The sequence below is a fragment of the Echiichthys vipera genome (genome assembly GCF_963691815.1).
Source record: "Echiichthys vipera genome assembly, chromosome: 9".
In the NCBI taxonomy this organism is placed as follows: Eukaryota; Metazoa; Chordata; class Actinopteri; order Perciformes; family Trachinidae; genus Echiichthys; species Echiichthys vipera.
The window spans coordinates 6,501,143-6,511,841 of record NC_139834.1 but is presented as its reverse complement, the minus strand read 5'-3'; the positions used below and the strand labels follow the sequence as shown (position 1 = coordinate 6,511,841).

Below are 10,699 nucleotides of genomic sequence, written 5' to 3'. Positions count from 1 at the left end.
TTTTGCATGTCCAACTGCCTTGCTGTGCACAGACTAAAAGACTCATTAGATTTAACTAGAAATGTATTGTAATATTTTTCAATTTTAAGTATTTCTATCTTTCTAATTAGGACCAAATTACCTTGTCCTTTCTGAGAAACTTCCTAGGAAATTAGCAAGAAATTACATAATTATTCAATAACATGATTCCGACACTTTCCAAAATGTCATGTTAAATAGAATTAGTTGGTATAATATGTATCAGTGATGAGCAGGAACATCTTTATTTCTTAATACTTTGAAAAAAACTAACTCCAGCTGCTAACTTAGTGGGCAAACAACTCAAGAGAAATAATAACAAAAGAATGGATATACAAGCTGTTATGAAATGTTAACTCTTTATTTGAATAAGTAAAAAAAGGTGCAGGTATCACAGGTATCATCTGTCTTGCTGTTATCCTTGTTGCATGAAACACACACTGTTTTCTTTTCTTCTGAAATATATTTACACGTGAAATATCCTTTTTTTCAAGCCGTCTAATTAGTTTTGAATCATGTACAGAATCCGAGTCTAAACTGGTGATTAAACATTTATTAAAGTGCTTTTTTTCTCTTCTATCATTGCAACACAAAACATCTTTACATAGCAATACACTGTACAGGTCTGCATGTGTGTTATCGTGTGGCACGCTACCTGTTTAAACAGCTGCACATTTATGCAGGTGTACTGCATCACAGAAGTTGTAAAGTACAATTAGTTCATTATTTTGTCTTTGAAATACAATTGAAACTTGACATATCATACAAATAAATAGTAGTCATAGCCAGGGCTATTGCATGCAAACATCAGCAATTATGTTTCTTCAAGCAGTAATACATTTCATTACTGGTGATGCATTTGAGCAGGGTGCAAAAGTATCTCTTAGTGTTTCCTTATACAATTTCTAACCAGTGTGTCTTTGCTGTCCATGAAATGTTTTAAACGTCATAATGATGCGCACTACACAACGCTAAAAATGGTTGAAATATCTGACCCGTGTATTAAAATAAAAAAGAAAAGGAATAATAGTGACAATAATATGAAAATAACAACTACTCCTTGTCCATTTCCACATATTGTGAATGGTTGTCGGGTGATTTGCTGTGGGTTTTACTCAAATGGAGTTTGACTGCGTGATTGCTCGCAAATGTCCGACAGCAGAGCTTACATTTGAACTTTGAGTCAATGTCCTCCTCTGTGATGAGAGCCTCTGTGGCTCTGGCACTGAGGGTCTTGGACAGTTCTGGCTCCTCTACCTTTGTCTGGTGCTCTACCGGCATTTTGCACATGTCTTTGATTTGGAACCCAAGATGGGATTCCAGATGGGAAATGAACGCGGGCGGCGACCTAAACTGGGAAGCGCAGTCATTGCAGTAGAAGATTGGGTGCCCGGTGTCCATGCTCTTCAGAAATTTGGTCCCTCCGGTTTTCCGCAGTTGGTATTTTACATTTGCTAACCAATGGCTTATGGTGGTCATGGACAATCCGGTGAACTTGGAGATGTGCATCCGTTCCTGAGGGCCGAGGTCTGAGAGTAAGTATTTCCCCTCAGAGGTCTGAAAGAGGCTGGAGGCAAACTGAGCTTGCAGGATGAGAAGATGGCGAGGATTCCAGTTTGACTGTCTACCTTTGCGCTTGTGGACGGAGTACACCTCCGCGGACACGTCCTCAAAGCGCCTGACGTCCGATTCCAGTTTCATCGTCGGGATCCTTGATGGTATGGAGGGTTTTGGCGTTGTGGCTTTTGGAAGAACTTTAACCATATCTGCGATGTCAGACAGAGCATATTTCTGTGGCATCGGGGTGGAGGGCTGGAGTAGGGAGGAACTTGGCTTGCCGTGTTTGGATTTCGTCAGGTCTATTGGTTGGTCATCATTAACAAAGAGGAAGGGGTTATCAGGCCTTTTTCTCAAAGCGTGTCCAATCATTAAGGCCGGTTTCTCCCTGTTACGGTTAATGTCAGCAAAAATAGACTGGGTGTGAGAAGATAGTTTATCTGCTCTTGAATTATTGGGCTTATTTGCTTTGCCCAAATGATTGTTCAAAACTGACTGCAGTGCACTAAGAGGGTTTATGCCGAGTAGAGTTGGAGTGTCACTGAGAGGCTCTGAAGTAGTGCTGCGTCCATTGCTGGCAGAGGGGCTCGGTGTCTTGCCTCTGTCAGAGAAATCTGGGCTCAACTTCCCTTTGATCGCTTCACTCCCTTCATTCAAACAGTCTGCATCGAGCTTTGAAGAGGAAGAGGAATCATCCTGACAATCGCTGTCATCATTCTCCGCCAGATCAAACTTAATATTCTGACTTTCTTTACCATCGCTAATGCCAACCTTTTCTTTTTTGATGTCCACATTTTGATGCTGTCCCTGGGGAGCCTCAACTCCCACAGCACCAGGGTACAACTTCCCCTTTGGGGCGATCGGTCTCAGCTTGTGGTTAAATGTCTGCTTTAGCTGAGTCGGGGGAGATGCAGAGAGGGGGGCGCTTTTGATGATGCCAGAAAGCTGATAGGCAGCGTGAATGCTTGGATAGGCACTCCAGCTTGGTGTCCCTGTTTGAGCTTTATTGATGGCAGAGGCCACTGTGTTGGCTAAAGATTTGAGAATGTCCCCTCCTCCTCCTGAGTCCTGTTCAAGATCCTCCTCACGGAGATAAGGGTACTTAAAAGCCCCATTGCCTGCCTTTTGCTCCTCACTCTCTTGCTTGTCATCTTTAGCTTCAGTTTCTTCCATTTTGTCTGATGTACCTTCCCCCTGGCTATCCTTGTCACTGCTCAGGATGGAAGGATTTTTTGGAGACCCCTTTTCTCCTTCAGTGTCACTGGCAGCAGGCTCAGCTAAACCCTGGATCTTTTCTATGGCCAGGGGGTCAAGCGCTAACTGTTTACCCTTTTTAGAGGCTGAGTTTGTGACTTTAATGAAGTGTCCAGTAACCATCATATGTGTGGTGAGTTGCTGAAGGGTGTCATGGGAGCTTCCACACTCCATGCATTTAAGAATCTGAGACTTGCATGTCTCAAACTGCCAAGTGTAACTGGCTCCGTTCTGATAGCCGTAGCGATTATTGTTAGCATTTGAAATGGCGGCGGCCCGTTGTGCCTCAGTGTAGCCAGCTAAACCAGTCGTAGAGTCAGGGGAGCAAGGTCTCACCGTTTCAAAGGCCCGTTTCTTTGCCGGTGGCAACAATTTGGGTGTGATAACTGGGATAGGCTCTTTTAAAGGCACCTTTTGGTAATGCTTAGTTTTTATCATATGGACACTTAAATCCTGGAGTGAGTCAAAAGAGTGGCCACAGAACATGCACTTTAAAACTTTTTGTGCATCCTCTTTACCTTCCATATCGTGCAAATTTCGTTTCCTAGATTTTGAGGACGAAGCAGAGGAATTACTCTGTTTGCCATGGTTGTTGTCCTGGTAGTGTCCGCTCTTGTTCATGTGGACGGTCAGCTCCACAAGAGTGTCATAAGCGGCGCTACAATCCTTACAGCGAAAGCGGCTGGCTCCTGTGAACACGGAGCCACAGGGTTTGGTGGTTTGCCTGTACAGGTGGACAGAGCTGAAGAGGTTAGGTTTGGATGCAGGCTTTGGGGAGAATGTCTGCAAGGTCTTAGATAGTGCATCCTGGTGCCAGTCAAACTCGCTCTTGGTGCTTCCGTTGGTGCTGTCACAGTTGGCTTTGCTGGTGTTTTTGCCAATTTTCAAGTCCATCCCTATCCCCGTCCAGTAGGAATCAGAGAGAAAGTTTGCATAGGCTGCCCTCATCTTCTCCAAGCTGCCGCCCATTTCTTCTTTATGTTTGGAGCTGCGACTTTTGTCATCCTTCTGGCTCTCAGGTGGCGAGGAGGTTTTGAAGTCTGAGAGTCTATCACTGGTGTCGCTAAGGCGTGACTCCAACTCCAACTCGGCCTCTTGATTGGAAAGGACACTGACGGGAGAGTTCTGGTTGCTGTAAGTGTGGGTGCTCTTGCTGTCCAGCTCTCTATCCTCAGACACTTTGGGGCTGGTCTTCTCTGAGCCTTCCTCTTCAGTTTGAGTGTCATTCTCAGCGTCTTCCTCAGTGACGACATCCTGAAGTACACCGTCTTCATCAGGCATGTACACTAGAAAAAAAAAAAAAGGAAGAGACATGGAGATTAATGACATTGGAATACACTGTGTAACAGCAGTTTAATGAATTCAATTTCCCAGGTACAATAGAGAAAATCCACATGCGGCGTCAGGTATAAATTTTTCATGAGAAGTCACAGAAGCCATTTAGGGCAACATGATGGCTGCTGCTTTGTGCCTTGGGAGGTTGGAGAGTATAGCTGGACATAATGTCTTTACTAACAGACTGCTGCTGGTGTAACAGCACCATGTGATTCACGACAGGCCATTGACTTAGTGCTGTGTCCAAGGTTTTTCTGGCCTCAAGTTGAGATGTTTACAACAATCATTGGCCACTGAGTGACAAAAGGAAATTGATTCTTCTTGGGACTGCTAAGCGTTATTGTAAATGACCTCTTCCATAGTGATTATGGACGCTTCAAAACTGCAATGAAGATGTAAGCCTTCTGTTCTGGATAACATCTTAGGTTCCCTGAAGCCATGAGTAAGGAATGTTTTAACATAAACCCAGATATTTTAATGTCCAATTTAAGTTAATTGCTCTATCAATAAATCAAAAGGCTCAATTGAAGAAAACATAACTTCAGAGGACATGTTGCAAATGTGAATGCTGATAAAAATGTTGATCATGCTGATGGAAAAGTTGACTGAATTATCAGGGTTAAAACTGGAAAATGAAATAAAAAATCTAAAAATTACAGGCAATCTGTCACGTCATTATATTTTCCCTGACAGTCTCATAAACAGCAATTACTTCTTTCATTATTCACCTGTTCATTCTCCCAACTCATAGAGCACAAACATTATTGCTTCAATTAACAGATAATTAAACAACAGTTTTTCTAATTGACATATTTCCCATCATCCAATTAGTGGAAACTCTGACTCAGCATAGAGGGGGTTTTCACATGGCTGCAGGGTCTGCTCGACATTATATGAACACAGCCCCAGAAGATTAAAGTGTCCTTTACGACAATAACCATTCCAGATTATTTAAACTCTAAACCCACACAACAATATCGCAACCAATGTTTGCATATCTTTTGAAGGCATCCTGCAATAAATGCAGTTTGTCAGTGTTGTCACATATCAGAGATATTTTCCGCCTCATAGTCATGCTGGAAAATGTGCATTTTGGGAGAGACGTGGCAGATGTGCTCTGAGTTAAATATGAATAGGACATAACAGCCCTGTCCAGGCACTTATGCATTTCATGTGGTTAATATTTCTCTTCTGAATAGAGGGCACTCCATGAGGGGAATGACTGAAGCAGAGCACTCAGGAGTCCCACACTGGGCGGCCCATAGAATGTCTTCCTTCTTTTGCCTCCTGAAAATAAGACTTTTTTTATTATCAATATTTCACAAGTGCCTCAAGAGAAACCCTGGAGGTGAATTGCCTGCCAGCTAATGGATGGAGATGGGATTCGGACTTTCAAAACAAACATAGAGAATGGGGCCTCGTGAACAAGGGCCTGCACACGCACGCGCACGCGCACGCGCACACACACACACACACCCAAGAGCCCCAATGTGCTGTGACCTTGATCCACCGCAAGAGAGATGTTTTGATTGGCCAACCGAGATCGGTGATGGCCTCCAAAACACCCTTGATGCTATGGGAGAGAGTTGTCAAGAGCACAGAGGTATGTTTTATTTATAGTCTTATATATAGTATTCACAGTAAAGGAGAACACCAATGGCTATGACAAGCTCCAAGTTGATGTCCTCTCTCTTCAAAGTCGTCACTAAAACTGAAGGACTGGGAAGAGCGTACACCAAAGTGGGGAGATGAGCAGTTTTCTAGTCCAGCCATGTTTTAATAGAACTGGCTCTGCACCATCGGGTACTGTAAAGGCTACTTCCTGCATATTTTATGTAGCTTAAAATTCAGCAATACACACAGTTAAGTTTCACTTTATTTTTAGGAAATGTGCGTTTCACAAAGACAGAGTATCGTTTTCCTGGCAATAACCACTTAAAAGCAGTTATGTCAGTTTTAATGTGAATGTTTGCATTTTATCGTGGTATATGAGGATGAAATTGACAGAGATTAACAGCTGCCTTTCCTGCTGTTCTACGCCTTTCTATCAGATGCCCTAAGTAGCAGACATCCAGAGGCACCAATTAACCTTCTGGCAGGGATCATTCCAAGAAACCCGCATGTCTAACTCTGCTTCTCACCCCATTTGTAACCGTGCTTTGCCAGCTCTTGGTCTACCACAATACTGCCGCCACGCAGAGCTGCATTACTCTCTCATACAAGATCAAATTCAAGGACAATGCTAGGACGACAGACAACACCTCCAAAAAGGTCATAAAATGATGTTATTATTAAGTTTGTCAAGAAAAAGCTGCAGATACGCCTCATCAAACATTGTTATACAAAGTTTCAGGAGGGGTGCGTCATCGTGTAGTGAAGAGCAGCAATTGCTTATTTTCAGGCCCATTTTTTCTTAGAAGAAAAAAAAGAAGGAAATTGCTGCTCTGAAAATGTTGTCTGGGAGTCCAAGCAAAGCAACTCCCGGCCTAACTAGCCTTACAAAACAAGAGGCTGGCATGCCCTGCCTGAGATTTAGCATGTCATAAACTGCTGTAAAGCCTCCAATCTGTGTCACTACAAATTTATATCTTCAGACAGAGATATGCAAAGGTCAAAAATCCTGAGGTGTCCATCATAAATCAGGCAGTTGAGGTGTTTATAACCTTTATCCGTTAGAGCAGACTCTTGGCATAGCAAGGCCTGGATTTAGAGAAGCAGCAGTGGCTTTCTGAGCCAAAAGGCTTCTTCCCCTTACATCTAGAGAAACCAGCTAAAGGAAATAGTAGATTACGTTCACTGCAACATCCATGTCAACCTGCTGTCCAACTGGATTGGTGCTAAAGGCTTACATGACAATATATTTACAACTTAAGCATTAGTATCTTCATAGAGCACAATCCCCTCTGCCTTGTGTAAGTGAGTCTATTCAAAATGTGTCAGTCATTTTTAGAAATGTGTGTGCCAGCTGTAAAAAGGGCATTCTGTTTCCAATGTTAACATGCCAGTAGAAACTTTTGTAAATTTGAGAACATCAACATTTATCCCTTGGAAGGTCAACATTTCCTTCATCAATCTGACAAGCCAGAGAGAGTTAGCAGCCTGAGGAGCTTAGCTAATGGACAGCTGCAATACCCAGCGCAGGACTTAGTGAGTATCCGAGGTAACACTATCTTCAGAGAAGATTGGGTAATTCATAGGTGCCAGTGACAGGTCTGCACGTCTGTGCCACTTTCCCCAGCGCTCTCCGGTTGTCTCAAGCTACAGTTTTTGCTGCTCGCAAATCAATATCTCTTTTTACTTCTCATTGATTGCCTTGTGGTGGGACCAACCTAAGTAGGACTGTTATGACATTTCTAGATTTCCCCCTGTCCTTGGAACAATCAATTACACGCACATGGCAATCAAAACCTCTTTGCAAAATGAACCTGCTCCATGACATTTTCATCTCCTGGATTTATGCCATGTAAAGAGAAAAAAAGGAAAAGGAGGAGGCCTGCTGGATAGGCTGAGAACACGCTAACAACGCAGGTCAGGATCACTGAGCAATCTCCAGACTGTCTGAGCTATCAACTATCATCTGTTTTTCTCCTCCCTGTTTTCACACAAATGTAAGCAATGCCCCCAATTAATTGTGTCTGTACATTTAAAACCACTAAGTCACCGCGCTCATCTGTTATTATAAATAGGTGTGAAATGTCAGTCAAAAAGTACTCGCTGTACAAAAGTTGTGAAGCTTTTTTTGCATTGTTGGAAACAGGATGGCATGTCTCTAAAATGATGATTGTGATTTCTTCAGTGAGCTATCATTAGAATGAGACACACATGTCATGAGGTTTAATATTTGACAGTGATATCTGACTAACTCGTTGAGCGGTGCACGTCAAGATCAAACGGAAACATTGTCATACATCCTGATGATAGTCTTGATGACACATCTGAAGTTAAGTCGGAACTGAATCACACGAGAAATGGTGAAGAGCTAATTCTGAGCCCCGGAGCCATCTGTAAAGATCTGTAAACACCTCTCTCTTCATTGTTCCCTGTCAAGAAACAGTCTCCTCGAGCCCAAGGACACTGCAGAGTACAGAGAAAACAATCACATTCAGACTGTTCCCTTTGACAAACTTTGTCTGGAGGTTAATTGATATCATGGAATTGAATAGTTTTTGACTTGCTTTTAAATAGGAATGTGTCATTAGCTCCCACCTGCTCCATTGTTTCATTTCAACCCATTTAAATGACACCCTTAACTATGCAAACACACTGTAACAGAGTCTAAATCATTGCATTGTTATCAACTGTATTGTGGGACACATTCTGATAATAAACAGAAAGGACAAACTATAGGTTAGATGATGAAAAGTGGGTTTAAAAGCAGCCATGAACCCCCGCAAAGTGGTTTTGTCAGATCTTTCTGAGAGAGGGAAGCACTCATGTTAATTTTTGTATGCATGAAGGAGATGTTACTTAAAGCGCATTATGTACTTCACTAAACACAAGCTATTCATGCAGATAAATGCCTTGCTTTCATACACCCTCTACTTTAATATTTTATAGTCTAATATAATCAAATAGAAACTCGCAGCTCAAAAAAAAAAAGACATGGACAACTTGAGGACAGATTGTGAACACAGCAAACGGCACAATGTGCTCAGATGGACCTAGAGCCAGATTAATGATAGGATCGCAAATATGACACCATATCCTGCCATCTGGCTGTTCATTTGGGCAAAAATGATCACAATAATTATGGCAATTAATCAAAAATGTTTATACAACCATCATTCTGTTAACTAAAAACACAGAGAACTTTGGAATGCACAATCAACACACAATAGACACGAGAAAATACCGTCTGAGCTGCACAGCCCCTGAGTGTGTTTAGTCTGAGCTATTGGGGTATTTTTGTGTCGAGATACGAATGTGGGAATTTTCTAAAAGTCTGTCTTTGCACGGGCGCTAATCATGATATTTACTGAGCCACATCAGATTGCCCTGCCTGAAGCTCCGGGAGCCCCTTCCCCTCCGTGATGTCACCGAGCGACGGCGCTCCTTTTGATGCCTACTAGAAGCTTCTGCTCCGAGACGCATCAGTCGGCCCGCTGCCTAATTGGAAGTGAGCGGTGGGAGAGCATTGCAATCTGCACTCCAGCACCTAAGTCATCACTTTGAACATGCCACAGCCGCCGCATCACATGCAGTTGCCTGGTGTTGCATCTCACCAAAGGGTCCCTCATCAGCACCGGCACAGACAATTATACACATAACATCCTGTCTTATAGACCTTTACCACACCGGCAACACAAACAGGTGGATACTGTGCACAAGATATTATTATAAACGTGGATTGAACCAGTCTTAGGTTGGGACATATTTTTATAGGGCTGGTTCGCCCAAATTATAAAAGACATGCACTCTGTGGTGATTTTATTAGGTACACCTATCTAATAGGTACGCAATCTAATACAATCCAGTACAATGGCTTCCCTTCCCTTCTCTTTGCTTAATACGCCCTCAATAATAGACATATAATTATGATTCTATAAAAACAAAGATCTATCAGGGTTCCTTTGTCCCAAGCAATGACCTCAGTAACTTAGTAAGTGTGGGCTGTACACCATGGGTATGAATGCAATGACTGCTGTACAGTTGACTGATCTTTGTTCCGTTCATATGACGTGTTTTGTGTGTATATTTTTCTAGGTGAGAACAAAGACTGTTTTCATGCCTCGCCTGGACAATAAAGTTTATTTTAAACTACATATCTATACACATATTCTATAACTGAAGTGAAACATCTCTGAAAAGTCTGAGCCATAACTGAACATTATCATGTCCATCAATGTTGAATTAAAAGTTGTTTCAGATTGTAATACATTGTTAAGCTAATAAAATGACCAGTGTGTGTTTATATATAAACATGCAGATACTTTTGGTTTTATTTGTCCACATTTGGATCTGCAGTGGTGGAAATAACTTTAGTACTTAAATACACATTTGAGTTAATTCTACTCATCTACTTGATTTGACTATTTCCTATTTGACTTTTAACCACATTAATTTGACAGTAACAAGAAGTTACTTTTCACATTGTTTATGAAATATCTTCTATCCCGATACAGTTAATTTAATATCTCAATACTGTATATTTTGTACTATATATATATATATATATATATATATATATATATATATATATGCTATATGCTGATATATATATCAGCATATAGCTATATGAAATAACTATGGTATATCCTATATTGTATACTCTTGTGTGACTGAAATACTTGACTATTGATTTTTGTTCATGCTTTGAATGTTGTTGTCTCATCTCTTCATGTATAATTGTAGAATTGTTGGAGAACAATGTTTCTGTGCAAACAGACAATAAAGTGTTAACTTATCTTATCTTAACTACAACATTAAAGCACTGTTTACAGCTATAATGATGTCCCAATAATCTAATAATATACATATAAACACTGACAGGAGCCATTCTACATAATGTGTAAATTTACCTTTTGATACTTTTTGT

The 10,699-nt window shown here is 41.4% G+C and overlaps 1 protein-coding gene across 1 annotated transcript in view; it reads right to left on the bottom strand.

Annotated features, from left to right (window-relative positions):
• Positions 1-406: 406 nt before the first annotated feature.
• tshz2 (teashirt zinc finger homeobox 2) overlaps positions 407-10,699 on the bottom strand; it is a 42,072-nt gene continuing 31,779 nt past the window's right edge. The window contains exon 2 of the mRNA XM_083920153.1: positions 407-4,115. Coding sequence (XP_083776279.1) covers positions 1,072-4,115 — 3,044 coding nt within the window. The 3' untranslated portion in view covers positions 407-1,071. The remainder of the gene's footprint in view (positions 4,116-10,699) is intronic.